Raw genomic sequence first — 27,058 nt, 5'->3', positions numbered from 1 at the left:
CTAGTCTGGAATCCCAGCATTTGTCAGGCAAAGGTAAAATGACTGTGAGTTCCAGGCTACCCTGGGCTAGGTAGGAAGACTCTACCTCAATAGAAAATAATAATATAAAATAAAATAAATTCCCCAAAACTGTTTAATAGAATATCCTCCTGGTGATGGTTTATGTCTGGTGTCAACTTGGCTGGATCAAGCTATACCTAGAAACCTTGTTTCTGTGTGTATCTGTGGGTCTGTGTTTCCCAGGAGTAACTAAGAGGGGAAGATTCTTCCTCAGTGTGATGAACACACCAACCCACCTAAACCCCAAGGAGAACAGTAACAAGATAAACAACATAAACTTCTCTCTGGCTCTGAATCTGTGATACACTCATCTTCAGTCTTGGACACCCAAGTCCAGGCTCCAGGGCCAGTGGGCTCCAGGATTTACACCAACAATACCTTCAACCAGCCTTCCAGGTGTTTAGACTTCTACCAATGCATGCCACCAATGTCCCAGGCTTTCTAGCCCACTGACCTTACAGGACTTGAGCTACCATGTAAGTCCTGTCTCCTATATATACTTATACATCCTTTTTTGGATCTTGTCTTTCTGGAGAACCCTAATGCACATGACAAGTCTACTTATGTTGCAAGTTATGAAGGTTAGGAAAAGTATCTAGCCATTCTAATTACTATCCAAGTCTAGTGTGAAATAGAGAGGGAACACCTACTTTGAATAATTTTTCAGTTCTTCAGAAGTGTCATCTACCATATTGCTCTCTTTAGCTTCCCGGGCCATGGCTCTGTAAAGGATACAGGCAATCACTGCCTTGACCGTGGCCTCTTCACCATGTTGCCAAAAGAACATGGCCATCTTCTGCCTCTTCATTAGCACAGCCCAGACCAGCAGGTCATTGTATGGGTAGATAAAGCCAGTCAACTCAGGGTCCTCTATGTGTTGTGTTTCTTTTGACTTCTTCCTTGATTTATGAGGGAGTCCCAACTTTTCCTGTTGGAAAGAGAATTAGGAATAGGATCCCAAATACTCAAATGAAGTGTGTGTGTGTGTGTGTGTGTGTGTGTGTGTGTGTGTGTGTGTGTGTGTATTTGTTTTCTAAAGCAATACAAGTATCCTAGAGATATTTTGAAAAGTAATACTAAGGCACTGGTGACTCACACCTGGATTCCTAGCTACTCAGAAAAAAAGCTGAGATCTAAGGATTTAGGTTCAAAGGCAGGATTTAGGGTCAAAGATAAATCTGAGAGATTCTTATCTCCAATCATCTAGGAATGAGCTAGAAGAAGAGGTGTGGCTCAAGTGGAAGAGCACCAGATCTGGGGGGAGCGGGGAGACAAGCAAAAGTATGAGACCATACCTGGCACTACTGGCTCATATCTGTAATCCTAGCTACTCAGGAGGGTGAGATCTGAGGATCACAGTTTAAAGTCATTCTGGTCAAGAAAGTTTGTGAGACTCTTAATCTCCAATTAACCACCAGAATCCAAAAGTAGAGCTGAGGCACAAATGGTAGAGCACTAGCCTAGCTCAGGAACAGCATTACCAAAAATTAGCACAAAAAAGGAGGAGGAGAAGGAGGGAGGAGGAGGAGGAGGAGGAGGAGGAGGAGGAGGAGGAGGAGGAGGAGGAGGAGGAGGAGGAGGAGGAGGAGGAGGAGGAGGAGGAGGAATACTTATTGTGAAGAGACTTTATAATCAAGCAAGGAACATTTAGACCTTTTATAGTAATCCATTTCTTGTAGTTAATAGATTCAGATGCCCTAAACTGAGGTACCTTAAATAAGTTAAGCCCAACCTGAATCAGTCTGAGATATGTCCAGGAATTGTGTGATAACTTTTAATTTCTCAAGGAAATTAGCTAAAATCCTTATCACATAAATGAGAATTCTGAAAAAAAAAATGAACCTCACCTTGCCAAACAGATGAATCATCTTCCCCTTGGAGAAATGTTGCTAGCCAGGTGCCAGTGGCTTATACCTATAATCCTAGCTACTTGGGAGGCCGAGATCTGAGGATTGCAGTGTGAAACCAGCACAGGTAGGAAAGTCCATTGAGACTCACCTCAATAAACTACTCAGAAAAAGCTGGAAGTGGTGCTGTGGTTCAAGTTGTAGAGTGCTAGCCTTGAGCACAAAGAGTCTCAAGGACAGTGCCCAGGCCCAGGGCCAGTCAAAAAAAAATAAAATAAAAGGAAAGAAAAATGTCCCTGTTTTATCACGTGCATCTAAATACATGTTTTCTTTTTTTTATCCTATAGGCACATTTCTATGGATAGTTATGATCACTATCTATTAGTAATGCTGAGATGATAATTCTCCCCATTTTAAACCTCCTCTTTGTAGCTCATCTTGGATGCCCACACTCCCATGCACTTCATGCCAGTCCTCACATTTTCATTTCATACAATACTATGCATGCAATACTGTGGGACCAATCTCAGACACCATTGTATCTGCTCCTGCCTCCTCTCAATTCAATCAGGTAATGGGTAATAATAAAGATTCAGTCATTGATCTTTGTAATCTGGAAGATCACAGCTAAGAAAGATGGTAGATAGAACGATTGATCAATAGATAGACAGACAGAGAGACAGATATTCTGCTTCCTCTCTTGCTAGAAATAGAGAAAATCTGTGTTTATTAATGGTGAACATAGGTTCTAGAAACAAAGAGAATCTCTGTTCATTAATGCTGGCCAAGAGTGACCAAAGACCTTTCCATCCCAAGCACTTCAGAAAGCAACCTGCTTCCAGTCAACATGGCATCCTCCAGCCAAAGCATTTATTCCCCAGAGGAAAATGGGACTATCTTTGTTAAGATATTAAGCTAAAATTAACTTTTAAAGCCTTTAAAAGATTAGAAAGTAGGCACAAAATGGAAATCTGGGAGAACTGGTGGCAAAGAAGGAAACCACTCTCACATCCAACTTGTCTTGTGTAGGATAAAGGTGTGGTATTGGGCCAATCATTACAAATGTCTCATACCACAACAAAGGTGACCAGCCTGAGTTAGCATCTGCAAATAGCCATAGGAAGAAAAAATGAGGGGCCAGACCAGGTGTTGTCATGTCAGTGCTGTGCCCTGGGCCTTTGCACATCCTTGTTTAGAGGACAACTGCATTATGCCTGTGACTTCTGTAATTTGTTTATGGCGCTTGTAAATAGTTCCTGTAACTGCCCTGCCTTGCTCCAATGTTAAACGAAAGAAGAATCTCAGTGTGCAAAAACATTTCTTTTCAACTCCAAAAGTAAACAAGTGGTACCTTGGATTTGTAGGGCTGAGCTGTCCGAAAGAACTGGGAACGCAGAGTGCTCTGCGTGCTTCCTGAGGACTCGGTTCTGTTTTCTGAGGTGTGCTGCTGGTGAACTCGGTGCTGGCAAAGGCTCTGGGCAAAGCTGGTCACTCTCTGGTATAGGTTGTCATTTTGTATTTTCAAAAAACAAAGCAATAAAAAAAGAAATGATTGTGACAGTAACATTTCCTCTCTAAGAAATATGAAAACTGTATATAATGTTATAATCTACCAAATTATTCACTGTTGCCTCTCCTCTATGATGAATAATTAACCTCCCCAGAGACCAATTACTCATCAACAAGAGCACTCTATGTTCTCATTCTTATTATGAACACTGTAATTCCTTACACCTTCTAGAACATTCTTCACCTCCCTCATACATCTGTGTATTCCTTTTCTATGTGGAAATTCCATTACAAGCAATGGATATTCTAGCCTTGGAACATAGTAGGCAATCAAGATTTATAGTAGTGATAAGAAAAAGTTCCCATTCACAAACAGGTCCAAGGTTAAGGTGAAGTTAGAAAGTTCTGGAATTTCTCCAGGTGTTATAATCTGTGTATATAATATGGCCACTGTAATTCCCACAGCAAGGCCCAAGCACTACATCAGTCATTCTATTGCCAGGAATTTTTCATCAAGGAGAAGCAAAATCAAAGTAGCATTCTTATATATAAAAAACCCAGGATATAAAAACACAGGATGCAAACTACACAATTTGAAACACTTGGTGGAACCCTGATTTGTCTTTTTGCCATGGATAAAAATAAATGGGCATAGAAATAATGAGGTCAAGGCCTCTTAATACTAACACCCATTTTAGCATCATGATAATGTATTTTGTAATAATTACAAAAGAGAGTGAGGAGTATTCTTATAGTAATCATGACAAGGATAAACACACGGTTATTCTAAGTTACTCAATGTCTATGATGTACAAAGAAAGAAGATTTGTTTTCAGGCATTGTTTCATTTGATCCTTCTGATAAATTTATGAAAGGGATATTAACATTCCTATTTTATAGATGGTGGAACAGGTGTATGGAGCTTATTGTTCACAGTTATACACCTCCCAAGGAACAAAGGAAGATTCAACCTCATAGCTTTCTGACCGCAAGCCACATGCTGGCCAGTACTAGGACATAGAAATTATCTTCTCTGAATCAGCATTAAACTGGGTTCTTCGACTAGAAAATAATTTCCTATGATGAGTCGGTTGCAGAAAGGGCATGAGCTCCATAGTGGCTCCACCAGGCCAGGGTCCTCATATCCTCCCCTGGGTGAGTCAGAGCTCACAGCAGTGTGAAATGCTTCTGAATACAGAGGCTTACCCATCTCTAAACAAATCTCCCTTCCTCAAGAATCTCATCAGAGAACATCTGCTGGGTGACACTTGGGTTTTTATCTCTTTGGCCTTGCTTTGTTTTATTCATTTCCTAAAGCCGAGTTGATGAGCCTCTACTTCTCCTGGTTCTTTATAAATAAAGATCCAAAGTGGCTGGCTCTTCTAGGTTTTCATGCAACTGAGCCCGAAACAATCTTTCTAGTCTCATCCTTCATAATGTCCTGGTACTGGTTCTATAGTGATGAAGTTGCCCAGAGTTTGATGTCTGAGCCCCATGTCCTTCACTACTCTGGCTCCGTCAACATAAATGCCCCCACACTCCCTTTTCTTTATCTTTAACAAGAATTAGGCTCATGCTTTTAATCCTAACTACTCAGGAGGCTGAGATCTGAGGACTGTGATTCGAAGCCAGCTGGGGCAGATAAATTTTTATCTCCAATTAATTCACAAAAAGCTGAAAGGGGAAGTATGATTCAAGTGGTAGAACTCCAGCCTTGAGCAAAGAAGCTAAGTGAGATAGTAAAGCCCTGAGCATTCAAGCCCCAGTACCAGCGCGCGTGCATGCGCACGCACACACACACACACACACACACACACACACACACACAAAGTAAACATTTTATTCTCTTTAATCAGTCTTGTCATGTTGATTTTTAAGTTCACATGGCACGTATTACATCCTCTCTTGTATTATGGCTGGTTCATCATCAATCTGCACTTCAGAAACTCCTAATATTTATGTTCAACCCATGCTAGCCTGTGAGGGCTTCATAGTATACTTTTAGAAACTGTTGCCACCTGAACTTCCCAGGCTATTTCTTTCTTAGAACTATACTACCTACTCATCTTTAATATCACTGGAGCCCTTTTCAATGTTATTACCTTATGCTTTCTGTGGAGGTTGTTGTAGAGAACTCTGAAATTTTTTCTTGTGTAGCTGCTGCGATATGCTCCACCAATGAGGTATTCTATAACCAATCCAATGTCGATGAGTGTTATTCTGTAGCCTGAGAGAAGGGTGTGCTACGAGGAAACATGCAATGAATTACACCTTCCTGTTGTCCTCCTCCATCTCGTTTGCCGTGCAATCAGAATAATGGTCACATAATTTCTAGGTAAAATTAGCATGTTATACTATATTTAACTATGTTTATTCAAATGTACGTGCATTTGGAAACTACAGGGGGGTTTACATGAAAGCAAAAGAAGAGAACAGAAGGAGAGAGAGGTAGAGGGAAAAGTGAGGAGTCAGAGTGAGAAACCAAGGGAAAGAGCACACACAGTTATAAATGCAGACTTAATGTCTCTGAAACTGGAAGCTTTTTTAAGGCTAAGGTCATTTTCCTTTGGAGTAAGTAAATTTTATTAGTAGCTGGTCATATGAATCAGTTTGTAAGGTTGCTACAGTTGATTACAAGATATGATTCTCTCTCTCTCTCTCTGTTTTTCTACTTACTCACTTTTCCCACTATCTCTCTCTCTCTCCTTCTTCCCTCTTCTTTTTTCCTGTAAATCGCGTATTTTAAATAAATATGCAGGGGCTGGGAATATGGCCTAGTGGCAAGAGTGCCTGCCTCATATACATGAAGCCCTGGGTTCGATTCCCCAGCACCACATACAGAGAAAACAGCCAGAAGTGGCACTGTGGCTCAAGTGGCAGAGTGCTAGCCTTGAGCAAAAGAGAAGCCAGGGACAGTGCTCAGGCCCTGAGTCCAAGGCCCAGGACTGGCAAAAAAAAAAAAAAAAAAGATGAATTAAATAAATATGCATGCATTGGAATAAATATAGTGAAATGTAGTATAACATGCTAGCTTTAATTAGAAATTATATAACTATTACAACAGATGAAAGCCATGACGTATATAATATGCATGTAAACCAAATTTAACACGGGCTTAGCTTTAGCCTTACCATTGAATACTTTGCACGGTGTTAACTCTATTCTATATAAAAATAAGAGCATAGAAAGGAACAGGACAAAAAAATATAAGAGAAAAGAATTATAAGCCAATTGAGGACATGCTGAAACAAATGTTATAGCTGATCAAAGAATGAATGAAGACTTCTTAATGAGAATGAAAATTATTTTGAACCTCTCCCAAACATCATACTACATCTTCATAGACATTCTCTTCTGAATTGCTATCCATCACACATGGTTTAAGACATACAGAGTGCTATAGATCAAGGTCTCTGAATAGACAGAGTGTAAATAATAACTATAAGCAGGAAATGGGTTATAATTCTTACTTTTTACCAGTGTGTGTGTGTGTGTGTGTGTGTGTGTGTGTGTGTGTGTGTATACTAAAGCTTGAACTCAGGGCCCAGGAGCTATCCTTTAGCCTTTTCAGCCAAGGCTGGCACTCTACCACTTAAGCCACAGCTCCACTTTCAATATTTTGGTGTTTAAATGGAGATAAGAGTTTCGTGGACTTTAATGCCAAGACTGGCTTTAAATTGTGATCCTTAGATCTCAGCCTCCTGAGTAGCCAACATTACAGGTGTGAATCACAGATGCACATTTTAACAAATAAGAATATTATTTTTGACATTCCTAAGAACAAGCAAGTAATAGCTGGGTGCTAGTGGCTCGTGCCTGTAATCCTAGCTACTCAGGAAGCTAAAATCTGAGGATCATGGTTCAAAGCCAGACCAGATAGAAGAGTCCTTAAGATTCTTATCTCCAATTAACCACCACAAAACTGGAAGTGGAGCTGTGGCTCAAAGTGGTAAAGCACTAACTAGCCTTGAGCAAAAAAGCTCAGGAACAGCACCTAGGCCTTGAGTTCAAGACCCACAACAAACCAAAAAAAAAAAAAAGTAATGTAATTCATAAACCAGGAACTGATGGCTCACACCTGTAACACTAGCTACTCAGGAGGCTGAGATCTGGGGATTATGGTTCAAAGCCAGCCAGGCAGATAAGCCTGTGAAATTCTTATCTCAAACTACCCAAAAAAAGAGAGAAGTGGTACTGTGGCTCAAGTGGAAGACAGCTAGCCTTGAACAGCAACAACAAAAAGAAAAAAAAGCTCAGGGACAGTGCCCAGGCTCTGGGTTCAAGCCCCAGGATTGATATAAAAAAAAATAAAAGTGATGAGTTCCATGCAAGTGGCTCATACCTGTAATCACTTACTTGGTAGATTAAAATCTTTTGAACATTAATAAAGAAGAAGTCTGCAGAAGTATGGTTTGATGATAAAATTGTTTAGAATCACACATAAAAAATATCAAGTAACTCCAGCTCACACACAGGATTAAAATTATGCAAACTCTTGTTATGTATATTTATATAAATGCAAATAGTTACCCTACACATATACAAATGCACAAAGCCATTCACAGTCTACCTTGTCAAATCTAAAAATCTTTTTTTTCACATTTTAACCCTTGAACAGCTAGGAAGAATTCCAAAGTTAATAGATAATGTTTCCATTCTATGAATGCTCTGTCACTATACTTTGAATTCTATATATACTGGTTTAAAATATATACTTAATTTTTAATCTACAGATAAAAATAAAGCATGGAAAATGAAATATTCAAAAAATTTTAAAAGAGCAGGCAATTCACCATAAAACCCAATTCTAGATTTAGTAAAGCAAGATTGAGTGAATCCACTATCACAAGGCTAAAATAATATACAAAAGTTATTTTCACATGTTCTGAATTAGATTACCTGTTTCACATCTTGGACAAGGTGACGCAAGAACATATTAGTTGGGCCTTGTTTCTGTGATAAAGAACAATAGGAATAATTATTCCCTTTAACCCCATGTACTGGGCAGTACTTTATTTCAGAATACATAAGCAATCCAGAATATGAAAGTTTGATATAATAACTTTAAAGAAGGAATAACAATAACCTAAAGAAGCTATTTCTAAAGAAGGAATTTCTCAAGAGAAGATATGATTAGGTAAAATATTTTTCAAAGTAATATGTATAGTAAGGATGTTAATTTATGTGGTAAGAGGCAAACATAATTTTTTAAGTAATTTATATATCCTTTTCCATATGTAAATGTCACACAATTACCAAGTACACTGAATAAACAGGTACTTTGTTGAATCTTTATTACTAATGAATTCAATGGACTATTTATAGTGGAAACTATATAATAGTGGGGGGAAAAGTAAATATTTATACTAGAAAATAGGCAACAATACAATAATGTGAGAGTTTACAAAAAAAAGAAGAGTTTCAAATAGTTCATACTCATATTCTTTTTTTTTGTAAACTCTTTATACTATAGTTATTCACAGTGATTTGTTCCTGAGTGTGAACAATTTGTTCTTTTTTATCTGTTTTCGATGCTAGTACTTTTACTGGGCACTGTTCCTTAGATTTTTTGCTCAAAAAAGTATGCAGCAGTGGTTTATTTCTATAATCTTAGCTACTCAGGAGGCTGAGATCTGATGGTCAAGGTTTGAAGCCAGCCCAGGCAGGAAAATCCTTGGGACACTTAGCTCCAATTAATTACCAAAAAGCCAGACATAGAGCTATGGCTTACGTAGTGGAGCACCGGCCTTGAGCACTGTGAATAACTATAGTATAAAGAACAAAGGGCTTGACTAGATCTTTGAAGAAAGGACAATATTGAAAGGATAAGAAAGAATATTTCCAGAAGGATGCATAGCGTAAGCAGTTGCTTTTCTTTTCTTTTCTTTTCTTTTTGGCCAGTCCTGGGCCTTGGACTCAGGGCCTGAGCACTGTCCCTGGCTTCTTCCCGCTCAAGGCTAGCACTCTGCCACTTGAGCCACAGCGCCACTTCTGGCCGTTTTCTGTATATGTGGTGCTGGGGAATCGAACCTAGGGCCTCGTGTATCCAAGGCAGGCACTCTTGCCACTAGGCTATATCCCCAGCCCAACAGTTGCTTTTCTAATGAGTAAGTCAGTCTAGTTTCAACAGCGTTTTATAAGAGTAACATTTTAATAGTCACCTCAGGTCAAAACACTTCAAAAAATTCAATGTCAAGCTGTTTGTCCTTATCCACATCTTAGCTGTGCCTTAGTTCGATGAAATGGAATTAGTGAGAATGTTTCTTCTTTGATTGAAAAGTCTGTCTCTACAAATGGTTTTGTAGAGGTTCACACTCAAGGTGACAGGGTGACAATGACTCATATCCATAATCCTAGCTACCCAAGAAGCCCAGATCTGGGGATTGAGGTTGAAAGCAACCTTGGGCAGAAACATCCATGAGTCTCTCATCTCCAATTAACCACCAAGCTAGAAGCGGAGGTGTGGCTCAAGTGGTAGAGCTCTACCGTTGAGCAGAAAAGCTAAGGGACAGTGCTTGGGCCATGTGTTCAAGCACTTAGTACTGCCACAAATATTTTTTTTAATATTAAGGGAGGTAAGTGATATGTTCATTACTCACTGTGTTATAGAGCTCTTCTAGTCGCTGGATCGTTAGAAATCGATGGAGATTCACTCCACTTTCTATTAAGAGCTTCACAAAATCTACTCGATCCATCACTAAAGCATCTAGCATTGCTTGCTCTAGTGCACCATGCTTCAGGAGGGAGAAATAAATAAGAGATACAAAACAATTAACAAAATAGAAATAAGTAAAGGAATATATATATATGCTCAAAACTAAACAAACTATACAAATAAAAGCAGTACAAAACTATACAAACAATACAAAAATAGAAAAGATATATACAAAATATACCTTACTAAAAATATATATATATATATATATATATATCTTACTGAGAAATAAGCAGGAACTAAGTGAAGCCATATTGAATTATCAAGAAACATTTTGTTTTCTTGCATTGGAAAACTGACTATAAACTCCTAAATTCCCAAACTAATGTGAAAGGTTAATATAATTCTAATGAAAATCCAAAGTTTTTATGTTTGAAAGGGGTTATTTCCTTTAGTCTGGTTTAGATATGCATTTTGTTGGTTCATTTTTGGTTTAAAGTGTACCTACTTTCTGAAAGTAAATGACAATTTGAATATATTTTTCTCCTTTGCTCCACCTAAAATTCCACTAAAACCACAGCCAATCTCCAAGTGGCTCACACCAGTGACCCTAGCTATTCAAGAAGCTGAGATCAAGGGATTGCAGTTTAAAGACAGCCTCAACAAAAAGATCCATGTGATGCTTAGCACCAATTAGCCAGCCAAAAACAGTAATTGGAGGTGAGCTTCCAATGGTACCATACCAGACTTAAACAAAATGCTGAGTACCCTAGCCATGAGTTCAAGTCCCATTACTAGCACAGAAAAGAAAAAAAATTCTACAGACAAGGGACTTTACTAAAAAGCAAAAGAAATCCATAGATTTAAGGAAGAGGAACATGGAGATAAGAAGCCAACATTTTGGAAGGTAGAAAGCACTTGGTCATGTGGTAATTGACTTAGCAGTCCCCAGAAAACCAATTAGTTGATATGGGAAATGTTAAAAAAAAAAAAAAAAAAAGATTATACCAGCACCACCAAATCAAAATAAATGCACACACATGTAAGGCAGGATTCAGCCCTTCCATTCACACTCCCCATCTCACTTCCTCAGCACAGCAGCAAGGCTTGCACCTTCCAGGCAGAGAATCAGATGATTCTTTCCAGGTGCTATCATCAATACAAGAGAAAATGTCATAAGTACTGTAATACATAGGACTCCCATCACACAAATGGCAGAAGACCCTAAGATAAAGCACAAACCAATGGAGAAACTCTAGCCACAGGCTTGCAATCTCTCTTGAGCTTTCTATCCTCCATCATAAACAGAAAGATCAAAACAAACAGATTAAAAAAAAAAAAAAAAGGACTCACTGGGAGAAATCAGACCATCCAGGAAGAAAACATCAGAAGAGCCATTACTAGCCTGGTGCTGGTGGTTCATTCACAGCTAGCTACTCAGAAGGCTGAAATCTGAGGATCAAGGTTTCAAAGCCAGCCCAGGCAGGAAAGTCTATGAGACTCTTATGTCCACTGAACAATCCCTCCCCAAAAAAGCTGGAAATGTGGCTGTGGCTCAAGAGATAGAATGCTCGCCTTAAGCTAAAAAATGGACAACATGGACAACATCTAGGCCCAGAATTCAAGCCCTAGGATTAACAAAAAAAAAGAGCTAATTATTAGTATCTTCAGAAAGATAAAATAAGATATATCCCAGAAGTTATTACATATAAAGGGTACAACCAGAAAACAAATTGGCTTTTAGAGTTTACTAAGTAAACTCTATGTGACAGAAAAGAAAAGCTTCATAAAGAACTTAAAAATAAAAACTGAGGAAATCTACTGAAAGATGCAGAACATAAGAGAAAAAAGGTAAGAGGGACAGTGAATAAGGTTCAACATTCAAAAAATAGGAATCTAGAAAGGAGTAAAGGAACAAAAGAACTGGAACAGAATGGAATGAAAACATATGAATGCCAGTTTGCAAGTATATGCCAAGCATAATAGATATACAGATTCACAATGATACATACATATTACTGTTCAACCTCAGAACACTGGGAAAAGAAGACTTTTTAAATTTCTAGAAAAGTCAAAAAATGGTCACAGAAAAAGATCTACAACCACAAAGATTTATATTTCTTAATAGGAATGTTGGGCATTTAAATTTGGGAAAAAAATAGTTTTAGACATAAATTAAAATATAATCAAACATATAGGTTCTCAAAATATTAATCTTCCATACATTTTTCCTCAAGAAATTACAGAAGGATCCATGTCATCAAAATAAAGGAGTAAATCAAGAAAAGAGAAACCTGATAAATAGAAAACAGAAACTCTAACATAGAAGAAAGGCAGAAAGGAGACCCCAAGATGGCGAAGATAGATCCCTGGCGAGCACCAGGAAGGAAAGGCAACCTTTGTGAGTCCTCAAGGCTGAAATATTAAGAGGTTAGTCAAATATCCTTGTCCTACATCTATAATCCTAGCTACTCAAGAAGCTGAGATCTAAGGACCTTGGTTTGAAGCCAGCATGGAAAGAAAAATCCTCGACTTACCTCTGATTAACTAACAAAAAATACTGGACTAGAAGCATAGCTCAAGTGGTAGAGCACCAGCCATGGCCAAGCAAGAGTGCAAGACTCTGATTTTCTGCACCAACACCAACACACACACACAAGAGATGTTGAGAGGTTTTTAAAATTGATCAACCAAGAGATAATCATTAGACATTATTTAGAAATATGGAAATGTATAAAGGTCAGAATAGTTAATGATAAATGTACTAGGCTCATTGTGGCTGGAAACTAAGACTTCTTTAGTATCTGTGTAATGTTGTTTCATGTTTTGATGCAATGTGCAGTTGTTACTTTAATCCACGTGCAATGAATTGGCAATCTAGTCAATAATTTTGAGTGAAATTACCACTAGCATTATAAATCATCTTTTTTTGTACTTTTCACTAATTCCTACTATTGATACAAGTCTGCTGTGTGGGTAAATCTTGTCTGACTAGAAGGGTGAACATGAGAGAATGCTACATAATGCAAACAAGTTAGGCACGTCCTTTTTATTAGGACTTTTGTTCAAGCTAGATAATTGGATTCAAAGGGAACAAACAATGACCATAAAGGAACAGTTTACAAACTTGAACAAAAGGAGCTATGGGTTTTGGTGATTCTTTTGGGGGAATGGGTTAGAATGACTTTATTATTTATTAGTCACAGGCATCCCTCCCTTCAGGAGAAGTGTTCTTCTTGTGTAAAAGGACCCTCCCTTGTCCTTGGTAGGTGAATAGATGGTCAACTTCTTTGAGAGCCACTGAGTTACAGCTGCAGTCATCAACCAGCAATACTGCTCTAGTGTTAAGATAGGCCTGAAGAATTTGCAGTGATGAGAAAGTGCAGGGATGTGTAGTAGAAGAAATCTGTATTCCACTCCCACAAAGAATAGGTCATGTTAACTTGGACAAAACATTTTCTAAATGACTGACATCTCCATGCTCTCAGAGCTGAGTAATATCTGACTCAAGAGTTTTGAAGCAGCAAAAGACAAACACAATATATAGACCAAGATGTCAATTGTTTATCTCAGTTGAGTCAGCTCTCCGGTATCTGTAAATACCAGTGAAAAGTCAATATTTTTAACAAAAGCTAGTTTCTGCAAAGTCACCTAAGCATTTTCTGTCAGAGTCCACTGGTGCCAAGTGTTATCTTAAAGCAGAATGTTGATTTTGCTCAGACAGGCTGCCCAACAGTGAAGTTAATCCTGGGGGCTTACTGAAGACATCTCCTGGGACAAAGGTTTCCTTGGTAATAATTTCCCCTCTTCTCTCTGTTTGTAATTTGTGCAGCCATTTTGAACCTTGTAACCTTTAACTTAGATTAGTCATAAGTGGCTCCTAGTCTATAAACATTTTGACCTTGTGGCCAAATCCTGTTCTTTATGACAGAACTGTGGAGAGGGCACAAAGATGGAGAGGAAGAAAATGCACATGATGCTTTTAATAAGCAATAGGTTAAAGACCCATAATTTATTTGCATTTTTGTCCCCTTTTGGTGATGTTTCCTGATTCACGGTGAGCACTTACTGCATTCTATGGAAAAAGTAAATGCAACAACTTTTTAAAGCTTTGACAACAAAATTAAAATCATTCCATTCAATCATGTTAAAAATCCTTTCATCAGGGAGCCAGTGGCTCACACCTAGAGTCCTAGCTATTCAGGAAATTGAGATCTGAGGATCACAAATTGAAGCCAGCCTAGGCAGACAAAACTGAGAGACTCTTATCTCCAATTAACCAGAAAAAAAACCAGAACATAAGGGCGTGGCTCAAATGGTAGAGGGCCAGTCATAAGCAAAAAAGCTAAGCAAGGGCTCAAAGCCCCAAGTTCAAGCCTCAATACCCTCATCACACACACACACACACACACACACACACACACACACACACACACACACAATAGCTTCCATTCTGTTTTTCCTCCAGCTTCCTATTTCAGTTTCAATTAGCTTAAGGGATGGAAAAAGCTATTTTCAGAGAGGTAAAATAGAATGGGGAAGTACCTTAGCTTTCCAGTGGTACCCAGCCATACAGATGGTATCTATTGCTCCTTCAGTTTTCTATTTGTCCTTCCCTAATAAACCAACATGTAAAAATATTTTTTTCCAAATAACTTCACTTTGAACATACCTTCCAATGTTGCCCATAGGTTAGGATGTGTTTCTTGGCAATGTCCATTCTGTCCCAAGCCATTGTCAGGTTTAATTGTTCTGATATTGATAAGTTTGTGCCTAGGGCAAAAAAAAGAAAAGAAAAAACATAGGTGTATTCAAAATGTCTAGTATTAAGTGCCCTGGAATGTGAAAACAGGAAACAAGGAACAAATTGCTTCAATGATTTACCCTTCAGCAGAGCTGTCAGAATTGCTAAGTCAAGGTCTTGCTGCTCTTCAGAATCTGCATCGAATATAGTAATCTAGGATAGTTAAGAAACACAATTATTCTAGGCATTCACACACCGTGAAACCAAAGGAGGATACTCAGGAGAGGAACATAAAGGCACCAATCCCTTTGTGCTGCTGATCATATAAAATAATATTTATCAAAATAAACTCCAGGAAATGGAAGCAAGAGATTTTTCTTTGCTGTTGCCGTTGTTTTCTTTTCTTTTTGTCTTGTTTGTCTGCTTCTCTGTCTTCGGAAGAGTAAGAAGGAAAATGGGTGAGGAGGCACAGAAATGGAGGATAAAGAGTGAACAAATGCAGCAGTGGTACTCACTAGACACTATATTGAAAATGAACTCTACAACTTGTGGGCAGAGTCAGAAGGGAAAACCTGGGATATAGTGAGGGAAGGAGTGACATGTGCAAGAAGAAATGGACTCTTCTCCTGATTTAGGTAACTGTAACTCTAACAATAAAAATTTAAAAAGAAACACATCTATTTGATAGTAATAAAAATAAAATTAAAGAGAAACAGAAAGCCACACATTCTGAGACTCCCAAAGAAACACTTTCAAACAGTATTGATAGAATCCACATATAAGCGAACAATTTGAGGGAAATATTCGTTTTGTAATTTCAAAACAACATAAAGTTTAACTTTGTGTTTATGTGTGTACACATGCATGTATATGCCAGACTTGGGCTTGAACTCAAGGCTGCTGTAATTTTTTGCTCAAGGCTGGGGCTCTACCTCCTGAGCCATAATTCCACTTCTGGCTAACTGGAGATTAATCAGCAATCTTCAAATCTCAGCTCCCTCAGTAGCTAGGATTACAGGCATGAGTCACCAGTGCCTGGCCAAATCTAACTTTTTTTTTAACTTAAAGAAGAGAACATCTAGGTTATTTGGAGAATTAAAAAAAAAAAAAAGAAGAGAACACCGTTTTTAAATAGGTTGACGAAGAATGGGAAGAATTTAGGTGGGAAGGAAATGAAATTTTTAATATTCCAAGTACACTACAACTTACTATGAGGCTAGTCTGCTCTGAAAATAGTTATATTTTTACTACTTCTGATAAATTTTCTGTAATACTGATTATTCCAAGAGCTTTGTTCCAGGGAGAGTTTAGAATCGAAAGCATGATGAATGGGGCAGTGATGTGATGTGGGCGTAAGCAGTCAAGTTCACTCAACTAATGGTCTAATTCAGTAGAGTGACATCCACTCTTAGTCAATTGTTTTTTAATTTCACATTTTCAAACACTGTGAGAAGAGCCACACACTGGTGGCACATACCTGTACTCTTAGCTATCGAGGAGGCAGGGAGCTGAGGATCAAGGTTTGATACAATCCAGGACAGAAAATCCATGGCTCTTATCTGCAATTAACTAGCAAAAAGCCAGAAGTGAAAACTATGATTCAAATGGTAGAGTGCTAGCTAGTCTTGAGAGAAAACGTATAAGGACCCCTGCTCATCCTAGCATCAGGCCTCAATACCGGCATTTTTTTTTTAAGTGAGGAGAAATATGGCAATTTCTGGTAAAGTGTGCTTTTGAAGACATTATACTTACAGAATCCCTGTATGCCATACACTCCATTACAATGTGGAAAAGGTGCTTGGACTGTTTGAGGCTGAAGTTGAACATGCTTTGAATCATGCTGATGATCCCATCTTTCACCTGCGGACGCAGCATCCTGCCAGAGAAAGAAATGGTTCTCTGTGATGCAGCCCAGAGAAGGGACTCAGCCAGCAGCCTCAGCCCACCAAACCCATGTTGCCACCTGACTGAGAAAGCTTTTGTGCACAGTTCTGCCAGAGAGCACTGAGCAGGAAGTAAAAGCACCAGAAAGAGGCTAAATTACGACATGACAATGAACAGAGCTGCCACAAGCCTGAAACTGTGAGGTAGATGTCTCTTTTTCTATCTATCTCTTGTTCTCTTCTCTCTCTCTCTCTCTCTTCTCTTCTCTCTCTCTCCTCTCTCTCTCTCTCAGCAGTACTAGGATGTGAACGCATAATCTCACTCTTCCTTCCCAGGCATTCTACCACTTTAGCCACACTCCTACTTCTTTTTACTTTGGTTATTTTTCAAGCAAGGTCTCGCATTTTTTCCTAGGAACAGCCACTTATACCTCCCAAGGATTGATACTGTGCCATCACATCTGCTTTATTTGATGAAATTTTGCTCATTTTTTATCATGGCTTCAAACCATGATCCTCCTAATCTCTGCCTCCAGAATAATTGGGTTTAAAGGTGTGAGTCAACAGCTCCAGCCCAGAGGGAAACCTCTTCCACTCATAAATTTCCAATGGGCTACGAAACTGCAGAATTAACACCGCCATATCCTCAAAAGAATAAAAAACCCTAAAAGGTTTAAGAATTAATCACCCAGCTGAATAGGAAGGGAAGAAGTCTGAGAAGATAGAGGAGAGGTAGAAGGTAGAGCTAGGAAGCTGAAGGTTGAATGGGGAGAAAAATTAGAAGAAAAAGTCTCAACATACATACATGAAAATGGAATTAGAGAAAGAAAAATGAAGGAGGGTATAACAAATATGACAAGAACTGTACTCACTACCTTATTATGTAACTGTACCTCCTCTGTACCTCACCTTGTCAATAAAATTTAATTTAAAAAAAAGAAAATGGAATTAGAAAATTTAAAGAACTGCTGGGAATATGACCTAGTGGTAAAGTGCTCGACTCATATACATGAAGCCCTGGGTTCAATTCCTCAGTACCACATATACAGAAAAAGCTGGAAGTGGCGCTGTGGCTCAAAGTGGTAGAGCAAAAAGAAGCCAGGGACAGTGCTCAGGCCCTGAGTTCAAGACCCATGACTGGCAAAAAAAAACAAAACAAAGCAAGAAAACTTAAAGAGCTAGGTGTTGGGACAGATCAAGAGAATGATGAAAGAAATAACATTGATCAAGACACATTGTATTCATAAGCTGAATTGAAATCCCTTTGTACAACTACTTAAAGATAATAAATAAATAAATAAATTTAATTAAGAAGGAAGGAAGCACAAGACACTTGTAGCTGACACCTCTAATCATGGCTACTCATGAGGATCATGGTTCAAAGCAAGCTCAGGTAGGAAAGTCCCTGAGACTCTTATCTGCAATTAGCCACTTGAAAACCAGATGTGGAGCTGTGGCTCAAGGTGGTAAAGTGTTAGCTTTTATTTTGAATGAAAAATTCAAGTACCCAGTCCTTGATTTCAAGCCCCATGATGAAAAGAAAGAAAGAAAGAAAGAAAGAAAGAAAGAAAGAAAGAAAGAAAGAGAGGGGGGAGGGGGAGGGGGAGATAGGGATTAAGGGAGGGAGGGAGACAGAGAAAGCAAGAAAGGAAGGAAAGAAAGGAGGGAGGGAGGGAAGGAGGGAGGGAGGGAGGAAAGAAGGAAGGAAGGAAGGAAGGAAAAGTGAATGAGAGGGAAAGAAAGAAGAAAGAAAGAAAGAAAGAAAGAAAGAAAGAAAGAAAAAAGAAAGAAAGAAAGAAAGAAAGAAAGGAAAGAAAGGAGGGAGGGAGGGAGGGAGGGAGGAGGAAAGAGAGAGAGAGAGAGAGAGAGAGAGATAGGCCATTCCTCAGCAAAGAAAATAGCAGTCCTTCTGGGCGGGCTGGTGCTGATGAACAAATAGGGTCACTGAACAGTGTATTCCAACCTCAGCATCTTTGCTCCAGGGGAGTGGCCTACATAAATGCACAGTTTGCGGAAGAATGGAGGAAGGAGTCACTGAAGTTCCAAAAAGGAAGAGTTAGCCACTCACCCTTCGTCTGTTAAGTGTTTATGAGTGAAGGCCAGGAGGTCAGCTGCTCGGCCCGAGCCTTCACATACCACCACAGGGTCTTTGTTCCTCACAGTCTCCCACACCGACAGGATGATGTTGGGGCCTCCTTCTACCACGAGCCCCACCACAGGCACCCCTGGTCGTGATCCTGGTTCAAATCACACACAATTCCACCTGGTTACATAGCATTCCTAACCCAACCAACCAGTCAGTCACTCCACACATGAATCTTAAGATTGCCACCTGTTCACCAGGCCAGTACTGCCCCCTCCCTCCTGCTTTACCCAAACTTGCCTAGGTCAACAGCAAACCAGAAAAAGATTTCCAATAAAATGCAGCATAAATATGGTGAGCACACCTTCAAGCTTTTGCCAGAAAATAAAGGCAGATGTATGGGAATACATCTTTGAGAAAAATATCCTGTTCTCAAGAAATCTTAGCTTTTCATTGCCAAAAACTCTAAACATATCCAAAAGTGAACAATTGTATCATGGATTATTCATCTTCACAAATGATCAGCCCTTTGCAATTTGATACATGTGTTGTTTTGTTTTGTTTTGTTTTTGTGACTGCCTCTCACTAAGTAGGCCAAGGTGGCCTCAAATTCAAAATCCTCCCACCTCAGCCTCCTGTGAGTGTTGGAATTCTAACAGTGCACCACTCACGGTGTGAATGTGAAAGTGATGTGGGGTCAGCAACTGTCACTTCCTGTGAGGAGTTCTCAGGTGAGAATGACAATTGCGGGAACCATTCTTGCCTTCACTCACTGGGAAATGCCTGTGTACTGGCTCAAGAAGCTTGTAATAATACTTATTTCTAGGAATGAGACTGGATGGGCAAACTTCAAGCACTTTATATATCAATATATTCCATTTTCCACTGTTGAGATTTCATACAGTGGTCCTATTTTGAGACTAGATTAGTGAAAGGGAATATCAAAGGATAAAAGGACAAACGACTCTAAAAGCAATACTTGCAAGACCATTTGGTGTAAACCAACTGAACAACTCATGGGGGAAGAGGGGAAGGGGGAGGGGGGAGAAGGGAATGAGGGAGGAGGTAACAAACAGTACAAGAAATGTACCCCAGGCCTAACGTATGAAACCGTAATCTCTCTGTACATCAACTTGACAATAAAATTTTTATTTATTTTTTTTTTTGGCCAGTCTTGGGCCTTGGACTCAGGGCCTGAGCACTGTCCCTGTCTTCTTCCCGCTCAAGGCTAGCACTCTGCCACTTGAGCCACAGCGCCGCTTCTGGCTGTTTTCTGTATATGTGGTGCTGGGGAATCGAACCTAGGGCCTCATGTATCCGAGGCAGGCACTCTTGCCACTAGGCTATATCCCCAGCCCCGACAATAAAATTTTTAAAAAAAGAATGGGGAGATAATAGCTGTGGAGTCATTCTTTTCTAAAAGATATGAAGTGAAACAAAGGTTGACAATGCTATGTATAATCTATCCCACTTGAATATTCACCACATATACATAGCTATATAATTTATATGTCTGTATACATATACCTAAATAACAACATGTCACACACATGGCTCTGGAAGGCTATCCACTAAACCATTAACTGTCGGGAAGAGCAAGGGCTAGGAGAAACCTTGAAAAGGGACTTTACTAATTGTAAAGATTTCTTATTTAATTTTTAACATCATATTGACATTTTCCTTTTTTGTGTTGGAACTCGGGGCCTGGGCACTGTCCCTGAGGTTCTTTTGCTCAAGGTTCGCCCTCTACTACTTGAGCCACAGCTCTATTTCTAGCTTTGGGGGAGAGGGGAGAAGGGAGTCTAGTTTATTGAAGATAAGGGCCTCATGGACTTTTCTGCCTGGGCTAGCTTCAAATCACAATCCTCAGTCTCCTGAATTACAGGCATAAGGTGCCAGTGCCTGGTGACAGTTTACTTTTTAATCATTTTTAATCTTATTTTTCAAGAGAAGAAAATTTGTAGATAGTACCATATTCACACCTAAGCAATAAAGACTCTGGCCTCAGGGCCAAAGGCAAAGGCTGACCTACAGAGCTGTGTTTGACCTACAGAGCTGGGGTCTACACAGGCGACAAGAGAGCACCCTCCCTCAGCAGGACCCCAGCCATATGTGTTGTTTGAGCCCTGTGACAAAACTCACGGCTGTGTATTTTCTGCAGTGAGATGTACTTTTCCAGGCTTCTCCTGAGCTTCATTTCATTTCCATATTTTCCCACAGTGCCATCATCGGACAGGATGAAGTGTGAGTGCATGCAGTTGAGGGTGGTGAGCTTGCTGAGGGGGTTCCCCAGTGTCTGGTACATGCACACCACCTGAGAGACAGCAAAGACAAGGGAAAGGTCAAATGAGTCTGAAGCCTATGGCTCACATCTGTAATCCTAGCTACTCAGGAGGCTGAAATCTAAGGACTGTGATTCAAAGCCAGTCTGGGCAGAAAAGTCCATTATACACATTTCCAATTAGTTAGCAAAAAGCTGGAAGTTGGAAATATGGCTCAAATGGTAGAGTTACAACCCTAAGCAACAAAACCAATGAAAACATGAAGCCTGGAGTTCAAGACCCACTACCAGCCTCCTAAAAAAGAGTCACAGCTCAGATCTTTCCTCAGGCCCAATAGCCAACCAGCCAAGTTCAATTTCATCGAACTAAAAACAAAAACAAAATCAAGGTCTTTTTTTACATACACTTGAACTCCTCTTTAAGATATGTAAGCTTAAAATAATGGGTCCAGTAATTCCAATTAAGGATGGTAACTGGGCTGGGAATATGGCCTAGTGGTAGAGTGCTTGCCTCCCATACATGAAGCCCTGGGTTTGGTTCCTCAGCACCACATATATAGAAAAAGCCGGAAGTGGCGCTGTGGCTCAAGTAATAGAATGCTAGCCTTGAGCAAAAGGAATCCAGGACAGTGTTCAGACCCTGAGTTCAAGCCCCAGGACTGGCAAAAAAAAAAAAAAAAAAGGATATTGGGGCTGGGAATATGGCCTAGTGGCAAGAGCACCTGCCTTATATACATGAAGCCCTGGGTTCGATTCCCCAGCACTACCTATATAGAAAACAGCCAGAAGTGGCGCTGTGGCTCAAGTGGCAGAGTGTTAGCCTTGAGCAAAAAGAAACCAGGGACAGTGCTCAGGCCCTGAGTCCAAGGCCCAGGACTGGCAAAAAAAAAAAAAAAGGGATATTAACCATGGGTTCCAATTAAAAATAATTTCATACCACAAAAAAAAGATGTGTAAGTTTGGTCTCTTATACCTTGTATAAGATATATAAACTAGAAAGAAAACTTCAATGCTAATTCCTGCCTCATTTTTCTTCAGGCTTATTTTTTTTATATATCAATGAGGATGATAATCACTCTTACATAAGAGGATTGCTATGAGGCTTCCAAGAAATAATGTACATAAAAAGCACAATGAAGTTTTACAAATATTGTTTCCATGATTACCTTTATCATTCCAAGATATAACACCAAGGTTAGAAATCAGAAAGAGAATGACTTATAGATTTACTATGTATTTTGTGTTTATGGTACAATAATAAACATTATAAAATCAAACTTGGGGACAGATACAGGACACATAACAAATGAAAATGTTACTAGGTTGAATTGTAAAAAAAAAAAGGGGGCTGGGAATATGGCCTAGTGGCAAGAGTGCTTGCCTCCTATACATGAAGCTCTAGGTTCGATTCCCCAGCACCATATATATGGAAAACTGGCCAGAAGGGGCGCTGTGGCTCAGGTAGCAGAGTGCTAGCCTTGAGCGGGAAGAAGCCAGGCACAGTGCTCAGGCCCTGAGTCCAAGGCCCAGGACTGGCCAAAAAAAAAAAAAGAAAAGAAAATCTACAGTAGTGGAACTGTGACTCCAGATGTAGAACACCAGCCTTGAACAAAAAAGGCAAGCAAGAACCCGAAGTTTTGAGTTCAAGCCCCAGTACCAGCACAGAAAATAGTAATTTATTTTTAAGTCTCTAAGTAAGTATAAAACTATTGTGTGAAAAACCATATATAAGAGGCTAGGAATGTGTCTTAGTGGTAGAGTGCTTGCCTAGCATGCATGAAGCCCTGGGTTCGATTCCTCAGTACCACATACACGGGAGAAAAGCCATAAGTAGTGCTACTGTAGCTCAAGTGGTAGAGTGCTAGCCTTGAGCAAAAAGAAGCTCAGGGGCAGTGTCCAAGCCTTGAGTTCAAGCCCCAAGACTGGCAAAAAATATATATATACATATATATGTGTGTATATATATATATGTATCTATCTATATATATATAGATAGATACACACACACACAAGGATATTGAACCTTAATGACAATCAAAGTAAATTTGACAGTTAGGTATTGTTTTGTATCTATCAGATTGCCCCCAAATAAAATCTAGACGATCCCTAACTGGCAACGATCCAGGGTAATTATTACCATCATAGCCTGTGGGTAGAATATCAACTGTTATATTTTTTTTTCAAACACAATGTACAAGGGCTCAAGTTTTGAAATATATATAACAGCTGGCCTAAAAATTGTACTTTGAGAATTATTTCCAGCCCCGAAACTGTAACTATTGACTGTGGCTCCCTAATCCTGTCCCACTAAAATCAACTGGCAATTTCTCTAGGGAGCAAAAATACACTTGATGATGGTAGAATTTTTTTTCATATTGAAAAGCTGTGAAGTTGTGAGAAATGACAAGCTTGTGTAAAAGAATTCAGGAGAGTAAAGGGCTCTACTTGTCAAATAAAACAACTTGAATATAAAAAATAATAATAATGATAATGGTTAATAGATTGTAGTATAAAATTAATTTTTTAAATTTATTTATTAGTGTTAAGAAAAAATAATCTTTCACCTTTAGGCAATACTAGATAACTATCTCATTATTTTTAAAACTGTCCAATAAAGATAAGGTATCAAACAATTTTTCTACCCTTCCAATATTAATGTATCATGAATATTTTGAAGAGAAACATCAAATAAATGTTTAATGAGAAAATGCTTCTCTTTGACGAGTACTTTTGAAAAAATTAAAGAAGTACACAAATATATTGAAGTGTTATTATTTCAAAATGAAACACCAAAGAGCCAGAAATGGTGAAGCTGCCACATTGAAGCCAAAAACACAGACCCTGCACAAAAAAAGAAAGAAAGGAAACTATTTGATATGAAAGGGGACTAATAGGAATAGGATGATGGGACGAGCAAGGGTAATGGGGGTGAATTGATCAAAATACTTTCTATATGAATCTGGAAAATTTCATTATGAAATCCAGTATTTTGTACAATTAGTATACACTAATATACATTTTCAACTAGTTAATAAATAACTTAGCTAGGTTAACATTGAGACATGATAACAGCATTATAATCATATTTTCTTAAATTGTTCAAATGTTTCAGAAATATCTAGTGAGTATTTATGGATAAAAGTATGTCATGACTGGAATTTGGTTCACAATTCTAAAGAGTAGCCGATGGAGTGGCTCATGCCTGTGTAGCAACCACAAGGTTCTGAGTCCAAACCCCAGTACCACATAAATGAACAAATGAGAGCATTGGTTGGAAAAAGATAAGGAAGAAAGTAGTCTACTTCACTGGTGAATACCCACATAGAACTTTATATGTTGTTAAAATTACGTAGGTTTAAGAGTGTAGAAAGTGTTTAAGAGCATATGAAATGTTTATAAGAGTGTGGGAAAGGTTAACAAGAGACTGGGAAAGGTTTATAGGAGAATGGGAAGGGCTTACAAAGCCTTAAATATATATAAATAATAGAATAAATATAATGCTGCTACTTTGCAGATTTTCACCTATCGCATGAGGGATCATTGCAGTTGTCTTTCTTCTTTAGACCTTTTTATCCAACATCTTATGTTTACAAAAAAATAAATCCTACATGTCTTATAAATAGATGTGGGCCAGTCTAGTCCCTTCTGCTGATCACGCAAATAGGATGCAGATAGGACCAAAGAATCATTGATTCAAATAAATGAAGCAAAGATTAACAAGCAAAGGGGGGAATGACAATTAACAAGGATGTCTTGTTTTACCTCATGCAAACCACAACAAATGTATTAGCTGTTTTCAGGACAGGGGCCATGCAAGAGGTTTGCACATTATAAAGCATAGCATGATTTGTATTTCAGGAAATGCTTCTGGCTTTTGTTTTGTGGATAGACTACAATAGGAGACAAGAGAACCAGGAAGAGAGGCTATCACAATCATTAAAGTACCCAAAATGGTCATTGGACACCACACACACACACACAAACACACACACACACACACACACACACACACACACACACACACACCGGTATCAGTATTAGTAAAGGGAACCAGAGAGGTCAACGTTTGAAAGTCGAGATGAGATCTTGTTCTGAAAGATGAGGTATGAAGCATGAGACAAGAGATCATTCTGGATTTAAGTTAAGATTTATAACTTGAGCAACTCCAAGGATAGGGGTATCATGTCAGGTTTTTGGATATGTTACATCTGAGGAGCTATGAGACATCGTGTTAAGTGGGCTGTTTGGATGCTCATTCACTGTCTTTGGTTGGGAAAGGTTGTCTACTTACATCTTTTCCAATAAGATCTCTCTGGTTTTCAATGACACCCCAAGGGGGAATGCCAACTGTCCAGATTTTCCTCAAGGACTTGGAGGCATGGGCTTTCAGGGCATCCCCAACATGTTTGGATACTCCTGTTGAATAACCAGTTTAAAAGTCAAATATTAACTCATAAATCATGCAAAGAGCGACTGTCACAAAAAGAGACATGGATGAGTTCATGGAAAAGGCTGTTCTGGAAGAAGTTGCTAGCCCTGTGGAATTGGATTCTAAAAGCTTGGTTTCTTCTAGTCTGTCTTGACAATTCTCTCTCTCTCTTTCTCTCTCTGTCTCTCTGTCTCTCTCTCTCTCTTATCATCATCATCATCATCATCAACCTCTGTGTCTGAAAATTTTTCCTCTCTCTTTGGGCAATTTCTGCCCAAATTCTACTTCCTCAGTCCTGACCCTAATCTTGCCGGACCAGAATATTCTGTTCATTGTCCTCTCCCAGCAAGCCCAGACTTGACATCTGGAATGTCTTAAGTACTTTCAACTCTGATCTTCCCCAATGCCCAAGAAAGACAGCTTACAAATGTGTTCCTTATGCATTAAGGTAAACTTGTTTAGTAGCTCTACTATAAAAAATATTCCAGCTGGGTGTCGGGTGCCAGTGTCTCATGCTTGTAATCCTAACTAAGCAGGAGGCTGAGATCTGAAGATTGGGGTTCAAAGCCAGCCCAAGCAGAAAAGTCCCTGTGAGATTCTTATCTCCAATTAACCACTCAAGTACTGGAAGTAGCCTGTCACCTGTGGCTCCAACCTGTAATCCTAGCTACTCAGGAGGCTGAGATCTGAGGATTGCAGTTCGAAGCCAGCCCAGGAAGGAAAGTCCATGAGACTCTTATCTCTAATAAGCTACTCAGAAAAGGCCAGAAGTGGTGCTATGGCTCAAGTAGTAGAGCACTAGTCTTGAGCAAAAGAAGCTCAGGGATAGCATCCATGCCCAGAGTTTAAGCCCCAGGATTAGAAAACAAACAACAAAAGAACAGAATTGGAACTGTCACTCTCAAAGTGGTAGAGAGCTAGCCTTTAACAAATGAGCTCAGAAACAGTGAACAGGCCCTGAGTTCAAGCCTCACAACCAACAAAAAAAATGAAATAAAATAAAATACAAATATTCCAGAACTAGTACATTATGGGTAATACATTAATATGTACCCTCTATTACAGTATTTACAATTTGCTGGGACATAGTAAAGCTTCAGTAGGTTTTAGGTAGCTTTTACATGAGTACACTTGAAGTAGGAATGTTTTTTGAATGTTTCATTATCTTTAAGTAGTTGTACAAAGGAGGTGCCATTTAACAACACAGTTTATGAAGACAATGCATCTTGATCATTGTCACCTCCTTTGACCCACTCCTTCCCATACATTTTTTAACTTTGTAGTATATACAATGGTTTCTTGACTGCATTCTCCCTCTCTCCCCCTCTATTCTTCTACTCATCTCCCACTCATCTTCTTGCATATACCCATTTCCTAGTGATGATTTTGTTGGGATTTGACCTAGTGCTTTTTTTAAGATTATACATTTTAGATTTCTATAGAGTCTATTATACTACAGTTAATTAATTTGCAATTTGAATACCATCCAATGTGTTTATTTCTAGATTTATAGGCTAATTCTAGCTACCATAAATGAGGTAAACCATGCAATCTTGGCTTCTCTGAG

General features: G+C 39.0%; 1 protein-coding gene across 5 annotated transcripts in view; it reads right to left on the bottom strand.

The window, feature by feature from the left end:
* The window catches only part of Trpm6 (transient receptor potential cation channel subfamily M member 6), a 154,230-nt gene that overhangs the window by 74,740 nt on the left and 52,432 nt on the right, over positions 1–27,058 (bottom strand). For 4 of the 5 annotated variants that reach the window (XM_048332354.1, XM_048332341.1, XM_048332332.1 and 1 more), the window contains exons 6-16: positions 25,354–25,478; positions 20,924–21,095; positions 18,767–18,935; positions 16,568–16,691; positions 14,956–15,028; positions 14,744–14,844; positions 10,016–10,150; positions 8,316–8,369; positions 5,519–5,659; positions 3,259–3,402; positions 711–988 (exon numbers count right to left, since the gene is read on the bottom strand). In XM_048332354.1, coding sequence (XP_048188311.1) covers positions 711–988; positions 3,259–3,402; positions 5,519–5,659; positions 8,316–8,369; positions 10,016–10,150; positions 14,744–14,844; positions 14,956–15,028; positions 16,568–16,691; positions 18,767–18,935; positions 20,924–21,095; positions 25,354–25,478 — 1,516 coding nt within the window. Of the gene's footprint in view, positions 1–710; positions 989–3,258; positions 3,403–5,518; positions 5,660–8,315; positions 8,370–10,015; positions 10,151–14,743; positions 14,845–14,955; positions 15,029–16,567; positions 16,692–18,766; positions 18,962–19,010; positions 19,692–20,923; positions 21,096–25,353; positions 25,479–27,058 lie in introns of those variants that run through there. The other variant, XM_048332362.1, reaches the window with a different exon arrangement.

This window comes from Perognathus longimembris, chromosome 1, assembly GCF_023159225.1.
Source record: "Perognathus longimembris pacificus isolate PPM17 chromosome 1, ASM2315922v1, whole genome shotgun sequence".
NCBI classification, from domain to species: Eukaryota; Metazoa; Chordata; class Mammalia; order Rodentia; family Heteromyidae; genus Perognathus; species Perognathus longimembris.
The sequence above is the reverse complement of the archived record's forward strand: the minus strand, read 5'-3'. Positions and strand labels throughout refer to the sequence as shown.